This window comes from Lutra lutra, chromosome 3 (genome assembly GCF_902655055.1).
Source record: "Lutra lutra chromosome 3, mLutLut1.2, whole genome shotgun sequence".
Lineage (NCBI taxonomy): Eukaryota > Metazoa > Chordata > Mammalia > Carnivora > Mustelidae > Lutra > Lutra lutra.
The window spans coordinates 94,413,284-94,439,978 of NC_062280.1; the positions used below are offsets into that span (position 1 = coordinate 94,413,284).

A 26,695-nucleotide genomic window follows, 5' to 3' on the forward strand; every position below is an offset into this window, starting at 1 on the left:
AGTTTTAGAGATTGAGACATACCACGGTATCACGGATCATGATAGATCTTTCAAGGACAGAAGATTAGGCACCTTTGACTTGGTTTAGAAATAAAGAGCTCCTAACTTCTCTGTAGTGTGTTCTAGCCATTCATCTCCATGTCTACGCTCAAAAATCAGATTTCTGTCCCATTAAAAGCTAATAAAACTTGATGGACAACCATAAAAACCTATATACTGCAGAAATACCCCAGTAAGGAGCTCTCCACATGACGCAAAAGGAGAAGGGCAGAGAGAATGATTTTGGGCATCGTGCTCCTACTGTGTCCACCAGTCACACCTTTCCCAGGTAATAGTGGATTCCTGTAGCTTCCTATAGTTCCGATTGATGTGCTCCATAATATGCAACATTATTGATTAGGAAAGAAGTGTACATTTAGGAGGCTTAAAATTCTGGGAGACCTCTTAAAACTCTTACTGCCCTTTGTGTCCTAATCTGAGATCCATTTCCTCTACTTATTTTTAAATATACCTATAAATTATGAGAATTTTTATACAGTGATATACAGGGCCATGGACATAACACAAACATTTACAATTACAGTTTCAGATGCAAAGGGGCAAGTGGAACAAATGGGGCTTTGGAGATGCATGAACATGGGTTTCAATCTTTCCTCCATAACTGACAAACTACATGACTTGAGCAGGTTACTTGTTTATCACCCCACCTGTGAAGTTCTGCCTATGCCTATACTTCATAGTACTACTGTAAAAAGTTACTAAAATACTTCTGCCTCCAACAATTGTGCCTTTGACCAAAAGATGTTAAGCAGTAATTATTCTAACATTTCATCAGTTTACAGATAAGAAGTAGTGCAAGTGAGTTCTCCAAAGACTAGTTCAAAGACCTACAACTTGCCATTGGAAAAGCTAGCTCAAAGCTCAGATCTTCTGATTTCTTGTTCAGTATTTTGTATTCCCCATTCTGCCATTTTATAATTTAGCTCTTGTTCTCTTGTCATAGGAACTAATTACTTGATATAACAAATAAGTTTGAATTGTTATAACTATTGGACTGTTGCTGGTCAAGGATACCACACTGATCACATTTTATACAGACACTAAAACTGAAGGCTACCAGCTTATCTTTGCTTAAAAAGAAAAAAAAAAAAGCCAGAAAGATCACAAAGGGGTGGTACTTTGGAGTTAATACAAAATTATTTTTGCATTATAAGCCAGAGTTGACAGAAAAATTATATGCCATCTGGGAAACAAGGAATCAGGCTTGTTTAAATAATATAGAAAACATAAACTCATATACACTGAATTAAAAAATATGAAATAGGAAAAAAATCAGTTTGAGATTAATAACGTTCTTAGAGTGTTATCAGTCAAATAATAATTATGAATAATTCATGATATGCTAAATTTAGGGAGTTCTACATTCCACTGAACTGATGAAAATTCAACAAAGAACATGACTAATCCAAATATTAAGCTCTTCTATTACAAGCTTTGATCTTTGAAATCTATCTAAAAAGATTCCTTAGTGGAAGCTTAGAATCAGTCTCTCTCTGACGTGAAATAAATTGGATTCAAACTGTTCTGACCTTGAAATCTTTAACACAATTAGAAAGTATATGCCAAGCATCAGGTGTACATTAAAGAGACAATCCAGACACTTGGAAAATAAAGGAAGAACTCATTTTAAAATCTCTCCCCAGATCAAGGTAGTTCTGTGGATTTGATGGCGGAAGTGTGGCTCGTGGGGGAGCACCTGGGACATCTAGCACACCAGCGTTTACCTGACAGCCAGTGAATTGATAAACTGCAACAACTGTGTGAATTTTTTGCCTTTGATAGAGAAGTCCGCGGAGAGCCGCAGGTGCTGGAGTCAGACTCCCATGCAACTTGCTCGCCACTTTAATGTGACTAAATAAACTCTCTCCTCTCATGGTTTCTGCCCCATTGCCACAAGAGTTGGAAAAATGAAAGCGCCTCATACAAAAGACAGCTGCTGGCACACTGTCTCAGAAGGGACAAGGTACAGATGCTCTCCGATGATAGCTTCCAACCCTTTCAGCTCCAGAGTTTGGTCTCTTTTAAGAAACACATTCATCTGTGCCATACACTTTTGCTTTTGATTATTGCTGTTTGCTTGTTGCTTTTAGGTTGTGCATGAGGATTAAGGCTGGATCTAAATACATAATTCTCTCATTTTGGAAACGTTACTATCCGCCTGTGGTGGGGGTGGGGGCGGGTGATGATCAGAGAAGAGTGGGGCTCTAAGATTAGGGCTGGAACTGGACAAGTTTGGGGGCTGTGGGGTAGAATATAATGTAACCAAAGACTCTCTTTGCAAAATCCTGAGGGTGGGTGCTTACAAATTCTAGGCCCATGTGTTCTATTCTTCCTTGTACCCTTCAATTTATTTGTTAAGATTGAAATTGGGTACAAATATAATTACAAAAATACTGATTTTTAGGTTTTTGTCTGTAGGTCCTGACATAGAGGCTTCAATGTAACAGGTAGTCAAAAAATGCTTGTGAATTGAGTAAGAGCAGCCTCCTAAAGAAAACACCAGTTGTAAGAGCTGTGGCACCTTGTCATTCAGTGTTGACATAAATATCACCTCTTTGGTGGCCTTTCCTCCCCCATCCCTCACTCCCTGGCAAACTACTTGATATCCTTATTCTCCATCACATGATCTATTTTGCTTTCATTGTGGATATCGTTTATTTCTGTGTTTATATCTTCATTTATTTGCTATCTGTTTTGTCATCACCCAACTAATTTTCCACTGGAACATTCACTGTATGACGTCAGGGGACTCTGTTTGCCTGGGATCCTTTCCGTTCCTTACAGTTGTGGGCTCAGCTATTGCGAGAACACCTGACACTCAGAAAGCATCCAATGAATATTTGTAAAACATGAATACACTTCAACAGTCCTGCCTTCAAGAACAGACATCTAACTAGCATGGTCACCATATAATTTATTTTTCACATTGCCACTTTTGACAATGAAAGAAGACACTGTTAGGTGCCAGGATAATAGATATAAGCTTCATAAATCTTTTTTGAATGAATTAAGAAACACAGAATACACACACCCTTAGATCACTGCAGGGTCTGACAGATATCAGGATTATGGAATGTATTTTTAAATGTATAATTACATCTGACAATTCAGGAGATCAAGACATCTAAAGATCAAAAAAGGATTCCCAAGAAGATATCCTAATAGACCCTTAGAAACTAGCTAGAGGTGATTTATAACTAGTGCTATATTGAATGCCAATGGATACTATTTCGACGACTTCCAAGAGCTTTATGTAACTTGATTTCTCTAAGTAGTTAACATTCCTTCCCCAGTCCCACTGGTACCCTAGTTCACACAGTAACTTCCTTAGGAAATCTTTGATTGCTTCTCTTTGTTTATTATTCTAAGGCTTAGAAAAGGTGAATTTAAGTTCAAACTCTAATTACCTAAAATTCTCCAATAGTGGGATTCAGATTTGGGAAAGTTTTTTTGTTTGTTTTTGTCTTTCTAATAGACAAACAGGCTGCTGAGTCCATAGCACAACAGAACTGCTTGAAAAATTAAATACTTGAATATTAAACTTAAAATTAAGGGTCTTATTTTTAAAGGTAGTGTATAACACAGAGATCTGTCATGTTTCATTGACTTGGTACAGTGGCAGAATTAGGACTGCCAGGCAAAAATAATAATAAACAGATCTGTCTCCTTTGCATTGAACACATTCTTAGGTAATGGTACCTAAGACGTGTGCATTTAGTTCGAGGGTGAGGAAAACATCCACTGGCAGTTTTGGCTGCCTTTGGGCTTGTGATCCAGTATGTGGGTTCTTCCCCTATAATGAAGAACTGCAGGGGCAATGACAGATATTAACTGAAATTCCTCCAATATGTCAGGTACACATATGCTCAAGGGGACTGGGGAGAATTTACCCATGAAGAACCCAAACAGGGTCTTTGGCCCTTCAGACATACAGACATAACAACTGATTCACTTCTTGCATGAGAAGAGTAGTAGGAGGCAGTAGTGGGTTGATGGTAAGATGCTCCACACACTCAAGGATGACTGAAATACACTGTATGAGAGCAGAGAGAGCCAATGTGTCAGGGGAGGGTGATGGGCATAGAGAGGCAGGCATGGGTGAGATCCCATAGGTCCTGGTGGACCATGTTTACAGTACAGGACTTCATCCTTTCTCTACTTTTCCATGCTACCCTTCACCACTGTAAAAGAGACCCCTCCCAGAAATCCATAAGGATGAGACTACTGTGTTTATAGCTGTGGAATACCCAGGGTGAGTCACTGCTGGACTCCTTAGCAACTAGTTGTTCTGACAAAAGACATCACTAATGTGAAAACCACCTCTCATTTGTTTGAGTCTGTAGTGAACTCATCAACATACAGTATTACGTCTTTGCTGGTTTATTGTCTACTGTCTAACTACATTGTAAACTCCATGAGAAGAGGCAAGTGTGTACCTCCACCCACTGCTGCTCCCAAACACATTCAACAAAAACTGGCACATGGGTATTTGTTTAATGGATTTAAAAGTCCATAAGAAAACAACTATTCAGATTTGCATTTTAAAAATAAACTTGGGGGGTGCCTGGGTGGTTCAGTGGGTTAAAGCCTCTGCCTTTGGCTCAGGTCATGGTCCCAGGGTCCTGGGATCGAGCCCCGCATCAGGCTCTCAGCTCAGTGGGGAGCCTGCCTCTCCCTCTCTCTCTGCCTGCCTCTCTGCCTACTTGTGATCTCTGTCGAATAAATAAAATCTTTAAAAAAATAAAAATACACTCAGGCTGTGACTATAATATGTGGATTTTAAGTGGGGTAAAAGGATGAGAAATGAGGTTGGGAGACAGAGTGCCCAAGTCTATAGAATAACCCTTAAAAGATCCTAGGGAGTCTCTGATGACCCTCTCCACTATTGGGAGCTACGAAGATGGAGATGGAAATTAACATACAATGTAAACACCCATGATGTGTCAGTTACTGTACTAGGTGTTTATATACTTCATATTATTTAATTCTCCAACCAAAAACACCTCCAGTATGCATGAATTCTATTTTATAGATAAAGAAGCTGAGAATCAGATTAAGTAATTTCCCTAAACATCTCCAACTTGAACCTAGATTAACCTAACGCTTAAGTGGATGCCCAACTGGAGACTATACCATGCTGCCAATCAGAATATTTGGGTGAGGAACAGTCAATCACTGAAATCTTCAAATTTTCCATTTGCTTTCCTGAGGTTCTCTACAAGCTCTCAATTGCACAGGAAATGGCATGTCACCACTGGACTTGTGATTCTCATATTTTCATTGTGAATGATACTCTTTGCAGAAACAGTTTTCCATTTCCTTAGCCACATTTTTCCTAGTACAGATCCTGACTACTGTTTTCAGCTCTGCCCTCTCCAAAATCTGAGAGCTGAGTTCACACATGGGCCCCTTTTCCATGCTGCATCTTGCCCCAGTTCCTCAGATAATCCCAACTGAGGCAGAGAATTATCTGTAACTCCAGCGACTTGTTTGGAGGTAGCTTAGAAATGAGCCTATATTCTAGTGCCAGTAGTCCAGTCACTTCTAGAAATCTGTCCCAAATATTTTTGTTTGGCAATCAGATCCAGGTCTTGTTGTATCTTCCTCCCATTTTGATTCCATGATTCCTGCAACTTGCAATTCTTTCCTTCTCCTCTGCTTAGTGCCTAACTATACAACAAGACTTTTCCCTAGGATCCTACTCCAAATATCTGATATCTACCTTGCAATAAGCTAGAATCTTTTTCAGAACCACAGTCCTACCCTAAACCACAGGTCTGTGCTTTCCAATTATTTTCTTGAGCTCTTTTCCAGGGACAAGGTCTTGGACCTCACTTTAGTCTGGTGCTGGAGTGCTACCTATATATCCATTTGCCTAGCTTCTGAGTATCAGTTGCCTTACCTTGCTATTGTCTATCATTTGTCCACTGAGGTCCTAGAAGCTTGTGGTAATGGTTTCTATCTGCTCACTACAGATTTATACTCCTTTTCCTCCATAGGGAACACTTTGTGAGAAGTGACTTGCCATCTAGAAACTACATTTGCTGCCTGACCGTCTTGCACTGAGCTGGAACATGGCACTAAATTTTGTATAATATGGATGGAAGGGATGTATGCTACCTCCAAAGTGGCCCATCAAACCCTGCATAGAGCCCACTGGAAGGCACCCTCCAGAGACAACTGGTTATGTTACAGTAGATCCTCCATCAACCTGTGTTCTTGACTGACTTTTCTAAAGTGCAAACAACCCTTTTATATGAGTGGAAAAGTAGTCTCTAGTCTGGTATATTAAGCTATTCTGATTTGGGGATTTGTCTGACACAAAATTACTTACAAAAGACATACTTATTCCAAAAACTATGAAGGCCAGTATTTTTTGTTTGTTGAGTGTATGACTTTTTTTTTTTTTTTTAAGAAGGGGGTAGCTGGAGAGAGGGGGGACAGAGAGAATCTTAAGCAGGCTCCAGACCCAGCACAGAGCCCTGAGATCATGACCTGAGCTAAACTTAAGATTTGGATGCTTAACTGACTGAGCTACCCACGTACCTCGAATTTATGACCTTTTGAAAAAACAGAGTCCCACTGGGCTACCAGCTCTTTTGGTGTCTGCCATGGTGGCCAGGTCAGGTTTGCAACCTCTACCTTGACAGAAAGGACTGATACAAAGCAAGTTCTATCTGTCCTCCCCTCTGGGTCAGCCTCCCACTGCCTCCACCAACTGGCCAACATGCCTTATGCCCATTTGTCAAGCTATGGCATCCAGAAAGTTATTTAAAAACCAAACTGTTGGGCCCCTAGTTGGCTCAGTTGGTGAAGCAACTGACTCTTGATCTCAGCTCCGGTCTTGATCTCAGGGTTGTGAGGTTCAAGCCGCATATTTGGCTCCACACTGGGCATGGAGCCTAGTTTGAAAAACTAAAATTAAAATCATCATCATCATCATCCAAAGTGTTTACCGGGGACAAACAGAGGGAACCCAAATACCTCCATGGCCACAGGTCTTTGAACATTCGGTCCATGCTGTCCACCCCGAGAGCTGACAGTTGACTGCACATTCCACCAGGCAGTGAAGGCTCATTCTCTGAGGCTTCTCCAAGTTACGCTGCAGATGGAAATAAAATATGATTTTAATGCAGAAATCCTATCACTGTTCTATCAAATCACCTTTCATGGGAAAAACTTTATTCTATGATAATAATCTTTCTATGTCTTTGTATGGAAATATATCTTTCTTATATAAACTGGTGGCAGTTTTAGAAAACGGTTGTCCTAACTTCACAGAATAGAAGTTTGTTGGCCCAAATTTCTTTTTAAAAAAATCCTCAGCTATAGAATAGACCTGCAGTTAGGGTACTGGGAAAGCAGACAGTTATAGGACACATCCTCGCTTAGCAAGCACAGAAGCAGGAGGAAGCCTCGCTGTAATTCAGGTACCTTGCACTTCTGGATGGGCCAAGAGTACAAAGAGAGCACAAAATTAACAGTTATCTAGGCTAAAAGTAAATAAATAGATAAGAATAAAAACAGAATTAACAACCCAAATGTGCTCATTAACACATATTAGGTTGAAAACATAACCTAATACTCTAAATCACGAAAAAAAAATGGTGGTCTAGTTTATTTTCCTCTTGTCCTTTCTTAAACCAGCATGGAGGCAAATCAATAGATTATTTTTAATGGCCAAACTAAAAGAGATCTTCATGAAGGAAAATAAGTCATCTAAGAAACACAGAAAGGATAATGAAAAATCCTGCTACAGAAATCACAGGCTGTGTGCTTATTTAGGAAAATTCTGACATTCAACACATGTTAAATGTTAGCAATGTCCACACCAAGCTAAAATGGATGATTAACATGATTACAGGCTGCATAGGCAATAGAGAAATTACTACATAGGATCTTCAATCTATTTGAGATATATGGATATTCCAGATAGGTTAATAATTTGGGACTTCTTTTAACTAATATTCTTTAAATATTTATGGAACATATGGTATTTGAAAAGCAGAGAAACTGATTTTTCTATTACTGAATAGTTTATATTTTACTTTGTATCAAAAGAAAAGATTACATACACCAAATGTAAGATTTTTAACTTATTCAGAATTGCTGTAGATTGGTGATGTATTTTTCCTAAAGCACACAACTTTTGGAGAAACAGGTTAAATGAAATGTTAAAATCAAGCACTGACACTTGTGAACAGAACTCTGCCCTATCTTAACCAGTTTTAGAATTTCACCAAATAGGATATCCAATTTTGGATGGCTTGGTCTCTGGGTTATTGTCTATGGCTGTCCTGTTGGTTTAGAGAGCTGTTTTTATACTACTTAATAGGAGAATACTTCAGTCAGGATAGGGGAGAAAAGTTTGGTTTTGATTTTAATTCCACTTGTGGAATTAAAATCTCCTATGTCAGGAGAAATGGGACCAGTTTTCATTTTGCCAGTTTGTTTAGGAAGCCTCTGTGGAAGCCTGAGTTAACTGACCTTGTAATTTCAAATTATTCCAAAGACTGTGTTGGTGATTCTACCAGTATGAGAGAACGTGGTCATCCTTATTTCTATTAAACTGTCCCCATAGAGATTTTAAAATGCAACTTCTTTGGAACAAGTTTGACTACAGCTTTTGCCCAAGCTCTACATAGTTTATCATAGGAAAGAAAGGAAACGTAACATTATAAAAATTCAGAACCCACTAACTGGAACTTGGCAGGGAGGCATTTTAACTTAGGTTGAGAAGAAAAATAAAACTGTGCTACTCATCTAGCAATCATTTGCTAAACAAATGAACAGCACATTCTAATAACACGTGTCAGTGTTCATCTTATATGCAAGGCACAGTATTCATATATGCAAATGAATTACCAGCCTAATCCAGAGTCCTATCTAAACACTCAAGTCACTGGATGTGAATAGTTTGTTATTAAGCAAGTACATCTATATATGTTCTTGAAAGTAATAACAATAATTTTTTAATGAGTCCTCCTCAAGGCAAAAGGACCTTTCCCAGTCATTTTTGACCAAGTTCAAACTAAGGAGGTATAACTGCCCCATACCAGTTCCCACTTACTCTCACTGAATCGAAGCTTCAAGAAGCTTCAAGAAGGAATCAGGTTGTCTTTTATATTAAGCATCAAGGTTGCAGCCTAATACTCAGAAACACAAAGCCTCAAATGTGAAATACAAATATAGACCCATTACCTGCTCACACTGGTCCACACCAACTGGCTTGCCGTCACTGCGCACACAGCTCAGAAGGCGGGTCCTGACGCCTCGCCCACAGGTGGCATTTTCACTCAGCTGGCATGTGCTCCACTCTACAGATAGAGGATCACCACACTGAATTTCAGAATTATGGTCATGCGAGCAAAATACAACAAACCTTTGATTATTTGCATTGGTGAGGGAGGACAGTGTATATATATCTATATACGTGTAACTCTAAAATCATTTGCAGCTGGCTTCAGAAAGCACCTGCAACTCTTTTATTGCAAAACAAATAAGCAACCAAATAAAAGTGTATTACCTTCCTAAGTTTGCTTTCTAAAAGTAAAGAACTGAATGGTTTGCTAGAGACTATGTCCCTGTTGACTGAAGAGGATGGGAAAGACACTAACTAGGATGGTAAAGGAAAACTAGTTTGGAATCCTCAGTTTGTGGGTGAAAACTGAGAGAAAAGGAACCCAGAAACAATGCTACTGCTTGATGTAACTTGAAAATATTTTCAAGGAATAAATCCAATCATTTAAACCATTTCATACTTCAGTACAGTGGCACTAAGGTGCCTCAGAAAGGAAAGAGAGGTACCTTGGGACTATATGCTTATTACAAAAAAATCTACTTTTTTCAAATTATTCTCTCATGAGGGAAGATTTTATAAATTTGAATAGTTGCATTATAAATCAGATAATGGAGTTTGAATGAATTATCCCATAATTAATCTGATTATTTTTAAAAAAGATTTATTTATTTGTCAAAGAGGGGGTGGGAAAAGGGAAAGGGAGAGAAAGAGAGAGCCCACAAGCAGGTGCAGTGGCAGGGAGAGAAGTAGACTCCCTGCTGAGCAGGGAGCCCATGTGGGGTTTGATCCCATGGGATCATGAACTGAGCTGAAGGCAAACACTTAACTGACTGAGGCACCCAGGTGTCCCAATTAATCTGATTCTTAAACAAAACAAAACAAAACAAAAACAAAAAAAAAAACTCTTACTTTGATATAGTTACAAAGAATGCTTTTTTTTTTTAAAGATTTTATTTATTTATTTGACAGAGATCACAAGCAGACAGAAAGGCAGGCAGAGAGAGAGAGAGAGAGAGAGAGAGAGGGAAGCAGGCTCCCCGCTGAGCAGAGAGCCCGACGAGGGACTCGATCCCAGGACCCTGAGATCATGACCTGAGCCGAAGGCAGCGGCTTAACCCACTGAGCCACCCAGGCGCCCAAGAATGCTCTTTGATGATAAACATTGAGAACCTCTTTAAATACATTTTCAGGTGCCTGGGTGGCTCAGTGGGTTAAGCCTCTGCCTTTGGCTCAGGTCATGATCTCAGGGTCCTGAGATCGAGCCCCGCATCAGGATCTCTGCTTGGCGGGGAGCCTGCTTCCCCCCCCCCTTTGCCTGCTGCTCTGCCTACTTGTGATTTCTCTGTCAAATAAATAAATAAAATCTTTTTTAAAAATACATTTTCAAAGCTTGATAAGTGATCTATGAGTTTAACAGGAATAGTAAGCCCATGTGTAATAAAATCAGTATTTTATTTTATTTGAAGGAGAGAGAGAGAAAGAGAGTGCAAGCTGGCACAAGTGCTTGTGTGCAAATGGGAGAGGGGCAAAGGGAAAGGAAGAGAAGCAGTTTCTCTGCTGAGCCCAGAGTCCCACGCAGGGGCCAATCTCACCACCCTAAGATCACAACCTGAGTCAAAACCAAGAGTTGGTTGCTTAACTAACTGAGCCCCCTAAGCACCCCATAAAATCAGTATTTTAAAGACATGTTCTTCCAGTATAACAAATTATACTGTATTTCTGAAAAATTACTACACAAATCAAGCATCTGAAACACCTTTAGCTAAAGAAAAAGGACAAACACACTAAGTCATCTTTTGCCAATAAGGACAATCAAATGGGCCCCTAGAATTCCCTATAAAGTTTTTCTACGTGGGAAATCTCAGTCGTGCCAGTGTGACCTTAGTGGGGAACTGGTTTCACAAGAGGCTGCTGCTTTGCCTCTGCCGGCATGTGGTGGTTTGGTGGTTAGTAATGAATTCAGTGCTGACACCTAACACGGCTCCACATTTGGTGGTATTTTGTATATCTGCTCATGCAGGTAATGACAGGTAGCAAACCAAGGTAACTAAACAGACTGTGGTATTAGGCACTGTGGTGCCCATACCTGAGCAGTGGCTGAATAATGAGGGGGGATGGGATTCCCAGTCCCTCCTAAACATCCCTGTCCACTCAGGTCTACCATTTGTCCTCATTGAGACCCAGAGAGCGAAGTACATAAGCTTGAACTTCTTGAAATAATAAAGGCCATAGAAGAGCTAAATTCTATGAGAGCATGACTACTTTCCTCCCTAAATGGTAAATTATCCTCTGCTGCATATTTTTCTTGTTTTGGTTTATCATGGCTTAATTCAGCTCTATTCTGAAACTTTACCAATTCTTTCTAAGCATCTTGAAATTCATAGATTCCAGGTGGCTTTGCTGAATCTACATGCCAAGAGTGGGCATTTCTTTTGTGAAGGGACACTGGAAATGGCAAATCCTCAGCCTTTCATGCAATATGTTCTCACACTCTACTGTCAGACCTTAATCCCAATAATGAATACACACACACACACACACACACACATTCTCCCATTAGTCAATGTGTCATTGTTCAGGGGAAATGGCATTGCTGTGGATTTCAACTGTACCTGTTAGATTGTACTGGAACTGGAAGCAATTTTCATTGAGGAGGCAAGGGCGCACCTGTGAGTCTTCAGCACATGTCCTTGAATTCAGTGAGGGTCTTAGCAGATGGCGGGTTCTTCTCTGTGTTGAGTGAGGATCACAGGACTGTGAAAATCAAAGGGCAGGCAGAGTTAGAATGGACCCAGAGTTAGCTGGCAAATTATATATGATTACCTGTGTATGTGTAGCCACATGTATAACAGCTACAGAGAAGAGACAACTGAGGTGTTAAACATAATATTTAGAAACTAAAACCATTTAGTGATTCACTATAAATTGTTTTTTGTTTTTCCCACCTGACAGCTCTTTCTTTTTCTATGTCATAGTGATGGCTACTTTTCTATCTTCCATGTAGAATTAGGCACACAGACACTACTTTCATCAATTTAACACTTTCTATGCTCTCAAATAGCCTGGCACATAGCAAGAGATAAGTGCATTTTGAATGTTTAAATGAATGAAAAAAGGAAGACCAAGTCCCTTTGCCCTCAGAGAGTCTAGCCCAACAGAAAACTACACAGAAAATTTAATGAGAAAATCATTTTTAAAACCCCAAAACAGGTATATAAAGAGAATTATAAAATCATTATTGCCAATATGCCAGAACTTCCTCTTATTTGGGGGGGCCCTCTGACCCACAGGGGATGAGCCCCTGCCCGTCATACTGACCTTTCCACAAAACAAATGTATAAATGTGAACTTCAAAGACCTCCTGCAACTATCACTTTGCCCATGGGTCCTCTTCTAGCTTCAGTTCACATAATTCCCTTGAGCCGGGTAAACCTGTCTGCCACATTTCATCCAGCTGCTCTACCCATGGTGAACCTTCAAGTTCCCCCTACTGGAATAATCTTTCAATTGTCCTAAATCCTACCCTCCCACCTCCCCCTTCAGAACTCTAATAAAGGCTTTATTGACACTCCTTAAAAAAAAAAAAAAAGATTTTATTTATTTATTTAGTCAGAAAGAGAGTGAGTGAGCACAAGCAGGCAAAGTGGCAGGCAGAGGCAGAAAGAGAAGCAGGCTCCCCGATGAGCAAGGAGCCTGATGCAGGACTTGATCCCAGGACCCTGGGATCATGACCTGAGTTGAAGGCAGTGGCTTAACCGTCTGAGCCACCCAGGCATCCCGACACTCCTTCTTTTAATAAAGACAAATTTTTCTCTTCCTTCCTGAGCAACTCTCTACCCGTGCTCAGGAATTACTGTATAGGATTTGTTTCTGAACACATACACATATACTTAAACGCTGCACCTGCCCTTATGATATTGCCATTCTTTCTTTATTACCCTGGCTCCTTCCTTTCTTTATAAACTCTTTGAGGGCAATGATAGATCATGGTTTCTACTTCCCATGTCAATCTCTAAAAATATTGGTATGTATTTTACATAGTAATTGTTCACTAAATACCATTAAGTAGGTCATAACAACACAATTCCAGACCCCAAATCTAAGAGGCAATAGATACTTAAACCACAGGAGAAATAAAAGCCTCTGAATTAAGGTCACTAAAGTAATAATTTCTATATTGGGATATTTTATTTATTTTTATTCCTTTTAGTTTTCAGATATTATAGCAAGAACACAACCTGTTAACTGGATCTTGGTTGTTAATCAAAATGATAATATTGGATTGCACTGAAATATGTAAAAAATGCCACAAATTTTTCCACTAATTTTAAGTGTTTAGAAGAGCCACTGAAACACATTTTTAAAAAAATATTTTATTTATTTATTTGACAGAAATCACAAGTAGGTAGAGAGGCAGGCAGAGAAAGAGGAGGAAGCAGGCTCCCTGCTGAGCAGAGAGCCTGATTCCGGGCTCAATCCCAGGACCAGGATCATGACCTGAGCCGAAAGCAGAGGCTTTAACCCACTGAGCCACCCAGGTGCCCGGAAACACATTTTTTATGCATGTGACTTTATAGTTGGATAATCTGTCAATATTCGTAAACTAATTTTACATTTTAATGGTATCAAATTGTCTTTAGATGGGCCAGTGAAACCTGGTAATTATAGTTAATTTATCTGCAAATGAATCCCATGCTAAATCCTTACCAATAATTTATTATTAGTTCACCAATTAGTTTGATTGTTTGTTCTCATAAGAAGGAGTAAGAACTTAAATGATTTGCCAATGAAAGAAAAATGAAGGTATCTAGGTAGATATCCCTGATTAGTGTTCTACTGATTTTCTACTTAAAAAAAAAAAAATCAATTTATGTTGGAACCAAATGAATAAATGTTAGGATTTATGTACCTGCTTAGTCTAAGCCACCAAATAAAGCAAAAAGAAAATAACACATGCACACATCAAATCATTATGTCACCTTGAACAATTTACTTATGTAGTCTAAATCTTAGCTCCTCATCTAAACCTGAGTGAAAAGAGGTCATGAATGTAACCTGATGAGATTTGGGCATTTCCTCCCTTAGACCTCATAGTCTATTAGTCTCTAATTCTGTTGGATGTGGTTTTAAAATATTCAGTTGAGGGCACCTGGGTGGTTCAGTCAGTTAAGCATCTGCCTTTGGCTTGGGTCATGATCCCAGAGTCCTGGGATCAAGTCCTGCGTCAGGCTCCCTGCTCACCAGGGAGTCTGCTTCTCCCTCTCCCTGTGCCCCCCCACCCTGCTCTGGCTTGTGCTCTCTTTCTCTCTCTAATAAATATTTTAAAAATATTCAGTTGAGCATAATCATTCACAATCATGTAGACCTTGGTAATTACTTTCTAGAAATAAATATATTGAAAACCAACATTGCAGCTAACTCTTCTACAAATTTTCTATCCACAGAAATAGACAGGGGAAAGTGTGGATGACTGGAGTCCACAAACACAATCCAATCTAATCTTAGGCAATATTTTTATGTTCCACTTTTTTAAAAAAATGCCCTAGCAACTGCTAACAAGTGATGGGTAGGTTAGTGTTTTCTCCTTATTTCTTTCTATTGGCAGTTTATAGGAAGTTCATAAAATAATGACTTGGTCACAAGGAAGAAGGGAGTGAAGCTAAATAAAAAAGAATGGTAAAGGAGGCTTATGTCTGGATGATTTCTTTATTGGATCAAGACTCCTCAAATACAAACCTGGATCTCCTCTCCTCTAGGGTATTTATATAAAGACATATTGTCAATTTCCTAAATGAAGTGAGAAAGTGTTATGTGGATAACTAACCCAAAGTCAACTTTGGATCAATTTTAGTGTAAAGATCAAGGTTATATTAGCAAAAGTTTATTTGCTAGTGAAAGAGATGACCAATAAGAACCAGTTAGTCTTTGGTAAATAAGCCCCCTTTATGAGACTAGATTTTCTAACTTATTACCTTTGAAAACCAGCACTTAAAGTTCAGTCCTTTCTTAAGACATTGTGCTTTCATACCTTTTGTTCTCTCCAACAATAGGGCCTTTACCCTTGGACCTAACCTGAATATTCATATTCAACTGTCAAAATTAAATCAGATATCCCACCTGAGAACCTTCAGTGACTCCCTTGCACCCATAAAAATGGAATATCATCATTTAGTCCACATTTCCCATTGCATTTATACATGTATCAATGTGTGTGCATTCTTTCCCACGGGCTATTTGAAGAGAGTCCATGTCTTAATTTTCTGGGACACTTGTTCCAAGTTTGGCATAAAGAATGTAAATAATAAATACTTGCTATGTGGGATAATTTGGTTCTTCTGAGGCAATAAGATGATATTTCTAAGCTATCATTAGTAGACAAATGGTCAACCCTGGACTATGATCATATTGCCAAAATGTAAGGATTCCCCCATATATCTGTATATCTGATAAAAAGAGAATGTAATATTTTTTCTAATTCTCACACATTTTCTATAAATTCTAGATGATAATTCACAAAATAATAGCATCGATCATTAACTTAATAAAATTATCAACAAATGAGTTTTTATTTACCCAGATAAAGGATGACAGTTAATCTAGATATTTTAAAGAAACCCTTATATGAATGTATAATTTGATATTTTTCTAATACTTAGCTACTAACAAACACCATTTAATAAAACCGCACATAAACCCAGGTATATGTGCATTTTAGTCACTCAGCAAGCTTCCTGTCTGGAGATCAGCATAATTTCAAGGTCTGGCCTTGTCAACTCCCACAAGATACAGAAATTGCATACTTTTTGTTGTTAGAGAATTTATTTGATCATTCTGAGATAGTTTCTCCTTCATTTCGTTGATTAGTCCCACTGAGAGAAGCCAGAAGACTATTTTTCTCCACATCTCTCATGAGGCAAGTATGGATATATAATGCCGTTGACTTTTCTTATTTGGAAAAATGGTGTTAAAAAAGATTTGCAAGATACCATCACAGTGCTTTGTAAGAAAATTTTTAATAAAATTAAATTCTGACTCTCTTTTTCCATATCCTTGCCAACACTTGTTTGTGTTTTTGATTCTAGCCATTCTGACAGGTGTGAAGTAATACTGCATTGTGGTTTTGATTTGCATCTCCCTCATGCTTAGTGATGTTGAGCATATTTTTATGTGTCTATTGGCCATTTGTATGTCTTCTTTAGAAAAATGTTTATGTCTTGGGTCTGTTCTTTTGATTTTGCATTTTATTTTTTTATTATGTTCAGTTAGTCACTGTAAAGTACATAATTAGTCCTTGATGCAGTGTTCAGTGATTCATTGGTTAAGTATAACACCCAGTGCTCATCACAGCATGTGCCCTCCTCAATACCCATCACCTTGTTACCACCTCCCACCACTCTTCTCCCCTCTGAAATCCCCAGATTGTTTTTCAAGGTCCATAGTTTCTCATGGTTCATCTCCCTCTATGATTTCTCCCCCTTTGGATTTTCCTCTCTTCCCCTATGGTCCTCTGTGCTATTGCTTGTGTTCCACATATGAGTGAAATCATATGATAATTGTCTATCTCTGTTTGACTTACTTAACATAATCCCCTTCACTTCCATTCATGTTGATGCAAATGGTGGGTAGTCACCATTTCTGATGGTTGGGATGGAATAATATTTCATTGTGTATATGTACCACATCTTCTTAATCCATTCATCTGCCGAAGGGCATCTAGGCTCCTTCCATAGTTTGGCTATTGGGGTATATGTGCCCCTTCTTTTCACTATGTCTGTATCTTTGGGGTAAATACCCAGTAAGTGCAACTGCTGGGTCATAGGGTAGCTCTATTCTTAATATCTTGAGGAACATCCATACTGTTTTCCAGAATGCCTGTACCAACTTGCAACTTGTTCCCCTTTCCCCACATCCCCACTGACATTTGTTTCATGTTTTGTTAATTTTTGCAATTCTAACTGGTGTAAGGTGGTATATCACTGTGGTTATGATTTGTATTTCTCTGACGGTTAGTGATGTTGAACACTTTTTCATAAAAGACCCCAAATTGCCAAGGCAATGATGAAAAACAAAAACAAAGCTGGAGGGATCACCTTGCCTGCATTTAAGCTATAATACAAATATAATACAAAGCTATGATCACCAAGACAGCATCGTATTGGCACAAAAACAGACACATAGACCAATGGAACAGAGCAGAGACTCCAGAAATGGACCCTCAGTTCTATGGTCAACTAATCATTGACAAATCAGGAAAAATTATCCAATGGAAAAAAGACAGTCTCTTCAATAACTGGTGCTGGGAAATGTGGACAGCTACATATAGAAGAATGAAAATGGACCATTCCCTTACACCAAACACAAAGATAAACTCAGAACGGATGAAATACCTTAATGTGAGACAAGATCCATCAAAATCCTAGAGGAGAACATAGGCAGTTAGCTCTTTGACATTGGCCATAGTATTCTTTCAAGATATGTCTCTAAAGGCGAATGAAACAAAAGCAAAAATGAACTTTGGGGACTTCATCAAAATAAAAATCTTCTGCACAGCAAAGGAAGTAGTCAACAAAACTAAGAGGCAGCCCACAGAATGGCAGAAGATATTTGCAAATGACATTACAGATAAAGGGCTGATATCCAAGATCTATAAAGAACTTCTCAAACTCAACACTCTAAAAACTAATAAAATAGTCAAAAAATGGGCAGAAGACATGAATAGATACTTCTCTCAAAAAGACGTACAAATGCCTAAGAGACACATGAAAAAAACTGTGTCCATCTTTAAATTTTATTATTTGTATTTTTGGTGTTGAGTTGTCCTTTATATATTTTGATTATTAGCCCCTATCAGATATATCATTTGCAAATATCTTCTCCCATTCAGTAGGTTCTCTTTGTATTTTACTGCTTTTAGTAAATATGCAAAAGCTTTTTATTTTGGTGTAGGCTTTTACTTTTGTTTTGTAGTTTACTTTTACTTTGTTTCTGTGATGAGCACAAAGTAATGTGTAGAGTTGTTGAATCAGTATCTTGTAGACTTGAAACTGATATAACACTCTATGTTAATTATACTGGGATTAAAATAAAAATTTAAAAAATGAAACCCTGATTCTCAAAGGTTGATAAGGGATTACTAGACCTCTATAGGAGAAAAATCTGGACCTGAAGAATTGTTACTCATGTCTCTTATGCTTAAGAATATTCTCAAGAATTCTGAGAAGATGGTTACAGAAATGAAAAAAAAAAAGTTCTTTGCATATCACGCTCCAATAGGAAGAGCAAAGACAGAAACACACGGATAATATGCTTTAGTAAAATTAAGTGATGAGTTATCCCCATAAACAAACTATGAATAGGGAGACCAATGACTGAAGTTGCAGCACCGATATGACATCTGTATCCAATAAGCGGAAAGTAAAAAAGAGGCATCGGACATACCCAAAAACACCAAAATGGAAAATTAAACTTGAACACAGGAGGATTTTGTATACTCTAAAAGCAGGTGACTATAAGGGGGTCCATGGAGTGGTTTTGGGTGTTGATACAGTATGAGTCCAATGAACTTGTAACATCAACAAGCCAAAAGTCCTTTTCGGGACAGTTTCCTGCACTGAAGAGAAATAGGTGGGAGGAGTTTCCAAATTGAGAAAAACAGGGAAACTAGCACTGAAGGAAAAGAAAGGACCAGTAAATGAAGGGGGAAGGACACAGGATCCAGTAAATCTCACAAAGTAAGCTGTTGTAGTTCTCAACACTAAAAACAAAACAAAAAGAGGGAAAGAATGAACGAGCCCTGGACCATGAAAATGAAATTAGGAAAAACAATCCTCAATCACAGCTCCCTCCTAAAAGTTCACAAAATTTGACCTCACTCCAAAAAACAGGGCACCTGGGGGCTCAGTTGGTGATGCAACCCACTTTTGAGGCTCTGCGTTGGGCATGGAGCCTGCTTAAGATTCTCCCTCTCCCTCTGCCCCTCCTCCTGTTTCTCTCACCCTCCCCTGCCCCAAAAACAACAACAACAAAAAGCAAAAAAAATATCAAATTCAAATCCCAAGTAACAGTATTATGAAAAAAGATAGTAAAGGTCAAAATAGGATACCCATAGATAAGAAAGTATAGTAGGAAGACATGCATGAAAAGCAGATGAAAACCACTATTTCAAAGTGAACAAATCAGAATTTAGAAAATGGCACAAGATATGAAAAAACATAATAATTAGAAAAACAGACTTTTAGTGATAGAACTCAGTAAGTAGAAATAAAAGAAATATTTTGAGAAATGAAGATAAAACTAGGAGAAATACAAGAATAAAAAACCAATTGTTTTTGCTCAAGAAAAATAAAAAATGGAAAAGAAGGAATTAAACATTTAACAAGAGATAAAAGTGTTTGAGAAAAACTAACAAATAGAAAAGTAAGTCAAAACAGATGCCACATGCATATGATTTTAAGACAAGAAACTTCATACCATAAAAAACTGCAGTTATTATAAAGATATACAAAGAAACAAACATGATCCCATGAATTTTATGTCCAACAAAGCTTTCAACTAAAAGACCATGCATAAACTGTTGACAATATGTAAGAACTCAAGGAATGAGATTTCTAGGAATCCTTTCTTAGGAATTTATTGGACACAGAGTTTTATACGTCCAAAAGGACTTGTGGTAAGCCAAATTTACATGTAGGATTTACATGAAGAAATAGATAAAATTCAAATATATAATATAAGCCTATGGAAAAAAATACTGACATTTTAAGGTACTCATGTTGGTCCTAGAAGTATTATACTTCTGAGAATGTTTTCTGTGTTACATGGAACAAAGCAAATGTGTAATTATTATATATTTTCTTTCTTTTATCTCCAGTGTCCTTGAAAAAGTGTATTCTTAGTATAGAAAAAAGGAGATATAGAGTTAATGTAGAATTTAAATGAACTCCTATAGGTCATCAGTAGGAACCCCTGATATTTTTCATCTTCAAAATAAAGGAAATGTTAGTATATATTTCAAACCTCTGTCTACTAAAGTGGCTTTGGGATACTTAGTGAGTTTAATGAAATTAATGAATGTAAGCATTTTGAATTCTTAGAGTTGTAGATTTGCAAGTGTGGTTAACTCTTAATGATATATTTTGCATAGGTAAAGAGTTGCATGCAAAAAGGAATATTTACTATGACATCATAGCAAACCTGATGAGAAATTAAAGTACCATAAACTAAAGTTACTGTTCAGTCAGAAGGGGCAGAGGTTGGATTCCTAGGTCCTACAGTGATGGGCTCTGTTTCTTCTATACTTTAACCCAGATCTGAGAGGTCCAAAAAGACATATAACCCTATATATAGCAGAATAGTCTTACAGCTTCTGTTTGTCTTTTGGGGCATTAAATGGATAATAACCAGTGGAGACTGAAACCATATTCTGGGTGCTGTCTTGAACCCAAAATACCAACAGGTAACATTTTAGAGTACGAACATATGCCAAGTACTATGGTGGACATTATGTGGGGATTATTACACGAAGCCCTTCAACCTCCTGCTGATCTAGGCATACTTCTAATACCTTTGTTTTTACAGATGATGAAATTGAAGTTCAAAGGATATAACAATTTCATAGTATGTGCTCAAGCCAGGATTTGACTTGGGGAGGGCTAATTTGGTCTTCAGTATCTTCAACTATTCTACTCGTATAGTAGTGGTACTTGAGGAGTACGTTGAGGTGGGGACAGTGGGTAGAACAATGTATCAGAGAGCTGAATCGTGACTTGGTTACTGTGACTGCTATTTGTTTTAACCTGGGAAGAATTTAGTCTGGACAATGGTAATTAGAGATGGAAAAGGAGAGAGAGAATAGACACAAGGAACTATGGGTTAGAAACTAACCAAAAAGCAAGAAAAGTCACAGGCTGGAGAGTGGGAGAGTCAAGTTACGGATAGGACGATGAATAACCTAGCTGCCTGCCTTTGAGGAGAACATAGTTCACGAAAGATGCTCAAATTCTAGGGGCTGGTGCATCGTATTTAGAGAGTTAATTGGAAAGAGGAGTGCCACATGTCTCAGTGTAATGAAACTGACAAGAGCAGGGGCAAAAGCTATCATATCATCAACATGAAATAATGTTCCTGGTAAAGCTTTCCTGGCCTACAGCTAGGAGGAAGTTAGGATGACACATAAATATCTGGAGATTTTTGCTTGGCTAAGATGTTTGGATGAAGATTTTATAATAGTTAGGGACATCCCCATATAGTCCTTCTGGTTGGTATTTTATGACTAAGGAGTAGTAAAGGTACAAATTCATAATCCAATCAGAGTCCCTGGAACAAATGAACAATGTATGGCCTACCCAATCACCATTTACATCTTATAAATGGTGTCACCTGCTTACATTATTATTGAAGCTTGGGAATGAAGAAAGAAGAATAACCAAACACAGTCCAAAATAATGGCCTGCATTTTTAAAAAACGTCAAAGTCATGAAAGAAAGAGACTGAAGAGACCAAAAATATGCAACCATTAAGTGCAATATGGTCTGGATACTGTAAACAACAGACTAAAACTGTTAGAAAAGACATTACTGGGACCATTGAGGACTTGGAGATACGGTCCACAGATTAGCTTCAAGTATTGTCGGTGATATATTTCCTAAATTTGTTAACTATGCTGTGATTATGTTAAAGAATATCCTATACTTGGGAAATGCATACTGAATGGTCAATTTATATATGTAAAAAATATATATGCGTATACACACACACACACACACACACATACACACATATATAATATACATATATATTAGGGAGAGAGAGAGAGTCAAGTGGGCTCCATCTCACAACCATGAAATCATGACCTGAGCCAAAATCAAGGGTCAGATATTTGACTGAGCCACCCAGGCGGCCCCTGAATAGTCAATATTAAGAGAGTAAAGGGCATGATGCCTTCAACATATGCAGGTTGCCCAGAAAAGAGTGTGTATATATGCACACGTATACCATTATTTTTTCATATGTGTGTGTGTGTGTCCATGTGGAGAAAGTGGTACCTGTATGTACAGGGCAGGGAAAGATAAAGTATTTGTGGCAAACCTAAAAACTGATGGTGTGACTTTTCTATAAATGTGAAATTATTTTGAAGCTTTTTGTCAATAAGAGAATTATAAGTGGTACTGGCACACCAATATTTAGGAGATGCTAATGAAGAAACAAGGAAGCATATAGTCATAACTAACTATATGCCACCTGGAGGATCCCTAGGTGACAAATGCCATTTGAATTGAGGTCACACAAACTCAATCTCAACGTCATCGCTCTACCATTCCTTTTCTTCTTTCTTTTTCTCTTTCCTTATTTCCATGTGATCTTACTTATCTTTCTTCATTCTAAGCCCCAACCATCCAAGAACCAAATAAAAAGCCAAACCAACCTAAGCAAAAAAGTGCAATGCGATTCCTGGTGTGTGATGGGCCCCCCAAGGATGCTGTCAGCAAGGAGAACCTCAGCATAGAGTGTGGTGTCTGCAAGCAGGGCAGTAGTGCTGGGCCACTCTTCAGAACTCAGGAGATTAAAAAAGACTCAATTCTGTGATACTGTTTTAATGTTTCTGTCCTTCCTCCATTCCCAGTCCAACCAACCAAAGAAAAGGGGCTAAACACTCCACCTAGAATGTGTCTGTCTCTACTTTTGCCTTTCCCCTTCCATCAAAGATCCTTGGGCCCCTTTCCTCTCAGGAGAATCTGATCATTGGTTGGCCAGAACCACTTCATCTGCCAGAAGAAGAGTGCTATTAAGTTCCATAGAGGGAGCTAATAACATAAAGGGCACCCACATGGGAAGCTGACCTGGGCTTGCTCTTTCCAGTTGCCAACATTGCTCTCGGCTCTTGCTCACACTGAATCTTTTCTTTCATCTTTTTTTCCCTTTCCTCCATCATCTACTCTGCCTATCTAACCCTTACTCATCTCTAAGATTTCCGTACGTATATTTTCTGCCTGGAAAACTTCAGGGATCTTCCCAGGTGTTAGGAAATGTGCCAATATACACTAACACGACCTCCTTTGCCTTTTCTTTTAACACCCACTACTCTTGAAATTGATTAGAAATTTTCTGCATTCCTCATTAACTGTATATTCCCTGAGGACAAGGGCTCTTCATCATTATATCCCAAGGTCTAACATAGAATTCATCACATAGGTGGCACTTAATATTGGTCTAATACACACTATTTGCAATTTAGTTTTGTATTTATGTGCTAGACACTGTGCTAAATAACTTATATGTATTAATCCTTACTATAACTTCTGAGTTGTGCATGATTATTTTAATTTTCCTGATTTATTCAGGTTGAATAACTTTCTCAAAGTGCCAATGATAAAAAGAGAGACAGGAAGGAAAGAGAATACAAATGTATCTAGGTTGTTCATAAATTTCAAACCTATTTCCTGCAAATGTTTACTCAACACAGCTGTGTACCTAACATATGCCTTTCAACATGGAATTTACCATCTAGAAAATAAGACATGCAACCAAATTGAGAAGGTCTATTTTATCTGAGGGTCTTCTGAAACAAGGGGAAAAAAAAACTAGGGGTGGGAATTTGGTCTCTATAAGATCTGCAGTTATAAGATAATTTGAATGTAAAAACACCCATACTATTTATATATGTCATTTCAGAATTACCATTTTTTTCTATTACTGCCACACAGTAAGTGTACCATTTAAAACTTCAAAACCCTACAGATAAATATGAAGAACTAAGGAATACTAGTGAAACAGGATAAAGCTAATCTAGCCAAACACATTATATCCTTTAAGAAAATATAATTCACTTATAATTACTCACAGATACTTTTCTTTCTTTTAAAGATTTTTTAATTTATTAATTTGAGAGAGAGCACAGAGGGAGATGGAGAAGCAGACACCCTGCTGAGCAGGGAGCCTGATGTGGGGCTCAATCCCAAGACCCTGAGATCACGACCTGAGCTGAAAGCAGATGCTTAACCAAAAGATCCATCCAGGCACACCCCCAGATACTTTTCAAGGTGATATGAATATTGTAACCAAAATGGAAAGGGCATTAAGATTTGGAGAACACCACATAAATTTAAAAAATCTGAAGTGTGTACAAAAGCCACCAAGAGACTTTCCACTATAGCTGATCAGACATGCCATTGTATTGAGAGTGTCCCTGGCAATAAGTGCTGTATGTAGTGTACCATAGGAGTAAATATATTTTCACTTTTTTTTTTTTCCATTTTACCAACTTGGGTGATTGAAATGATATAAAGAAGGTGTTGTAGGGTAACCTTCACATACTGTAAACACATGTTTAAAATTCAAGGTGAAAACCTGGCCTTTTCTACTTGGATATGAAACCTACATTTGGGATGAAATCGAAATCACAAGTGAAATGGAATATAGATCACAAACCTGAGTTCAGAACCATTAACACAGTAGTCTGATACTAAAGTTTTAATAATAGCCATCATAACAATGAAATATCATTGACAGTAAAGAAAGTTCTCACATAGATCAAAGAAAGCAATTTAGTCATTTCAAAAAATTAAATTTTATATTTCACCATCTTAAAAAGTTAAGTTAGTTACTCTCTTCATACTTCCTAGAGAAAACTCATACTTACTTGCAGAAAGCTGTGAGCAACTGGAAATATTACAAGTAAATCTGGGCTCCAACTCTGTCTTAAAATTGTCAACATTATTAACTTTTGATGTACTTGTAATCCCAATTAAAATCATTTTTGAAATTCTAAAGAATAATTATCCTCACTTTTATAGATTAGTAAATTGAGCTTCCAATAATGTCAACACCCTGTCATAGTCCACATAGTATAATACAAAGAACATATATATATAGTATATATACAGTATAATACAAAGAACAGAAATCAGAATCCCCTTCTGTTATCTTCTTAGATATCAAGAATGGCATCACATATTACCTTTATATACCTACTCTATAAATACTGTTTCACCAATATTAATTCAATATCAAGAAGACTTATGATAGTAGCTAAGTAGTCTTCATGCCCCATTCTACATTATATGGGTGGTTGAAATCTTCCAAGTACACTGTTTCATAATCTGGATGTTGCTATGTCAAAACCAGCCTATATAGAAAGTTAGAGATTTCAAGAACCTATTTTAGCACATTGTGGTTACAAAAGGGGCATCAAAAGAAGCCTGCTTCCCTTAACAAACTAAAGCTATTCCCTTCGGAAACAAAGGTCATCTCTCCATGTCTGTTTCTTCACTCATAGATTCACCCCAAATAATTCACAATGAAGAAAATAAAGTAAGTTTGAGAGTACTCTAAAGAACAAAAAGCATTTTACGAACATACAAGGCACTTGGTGAGGGAAGGGGTCCATGCTGGACTGTTCTACAAGGCAGCAGTGGATTCAGCAAAGCATCATTTAAATGAAAACTAAGAGCCATCAAGTTCCAACTCATCACCAGTTACCCAAAGGTTGGAGCCACTCAATCAGGTGTCACCAGAAACAAGTTGAAAATTGGTGGAGCACAAAATAGATGACAGTCGGACTCTTGAATGTGAGTCAGTGAGCATGAGGAGGGCTAATGACTGCTGAAGCAGAGTCTTTGGGGATGGTAGGTGCACAGGAGGGGCATAAACAGAATTCCTCATTGCAAGGTTTCTCAACTCCCTATTGACATAGACTCAGATGTACAAAGGATAATTTGGAGGGTATTCCAAGAAGTATGGTGTTTTCTTAAGTTAGAAGTCCAATGCAACAAGAAAGAGGCCAAAGAAAGCAATTTAGGTAAATGTCATCAGTAGGGGAGGAGTGCGGGGGGAGGCTACTCTAAGTTTGGAAACTCAAACACAGTTCACAGAGGCAAATTTTCAGAGCATTATATTCAATGGACATGACTAGTTTTCATAAGAAAAGAATCTCTTGCCAGAGTTATGGAGAAAGTTCAAGCCAAAAAGAATATAGATGCTTTCTTTTGAGTTAGGCTCAATTTCAAATCCAGACCCTGCAACGTCAGATATTATAAGTCTTCTAAACCTTTCACTTTCCCCACTAATAAAAAGGGGCTAATCACACTATTCTATAAGCATAAAATGATATAATACATACAACATGCCTAGCACAGAGAAACACTGGGTTTGGTTTTTTTGTTGGGTTATTTTGTTTTGTTTTCAATTTGTTTTTACTTAGAAGAGTGATTCCAAGGATACATTGAAACCAATGGTCTACATCGTTTCCAAATCTGAATGCCCATTTTGCTTCTGGTGTATCTTAAGTTATAAAACTGATGAAGACAGGTGCAAACAAAATGTGCCTGCTTGGTCCTA

The 26,695-nt window shown here is 37.9% G+C and overlaps 1 protein-coding gene across 1 annotated transcript in view; it reads right to left on the minus strand.

Annotated features, from left to right (window-relative positions):
* The window catches only part of THSD7B (thrombospondin type 1 domain containing 7B), a 742,649-nt gene that overhangs the window by 32,105 nt on the left and 683,849 nt on the right, over positions 1 to 26,695 (minus strand). Inside the window, exons 17-19 of the mRNA XM_047722487.1 lie at positions 11,974 to 12,115; positions 9,262 to 9,377; positions 7,045 to 7,162 (exon numbers count right to left, since the gene is read on the minus strand). Coding sequence (XP_047578443.1) covers positions 7,045 to 7,162; positions 9,262 to 9,377; positions 11,974 to 12,115 — 376 coding nt within the window. The remainder of the gene's footprint in view (positions 1 to 7,044; positions 7,163 to 9,261; positions 9,378 to 11,973; positions 12,116 to 26,695) is intronic.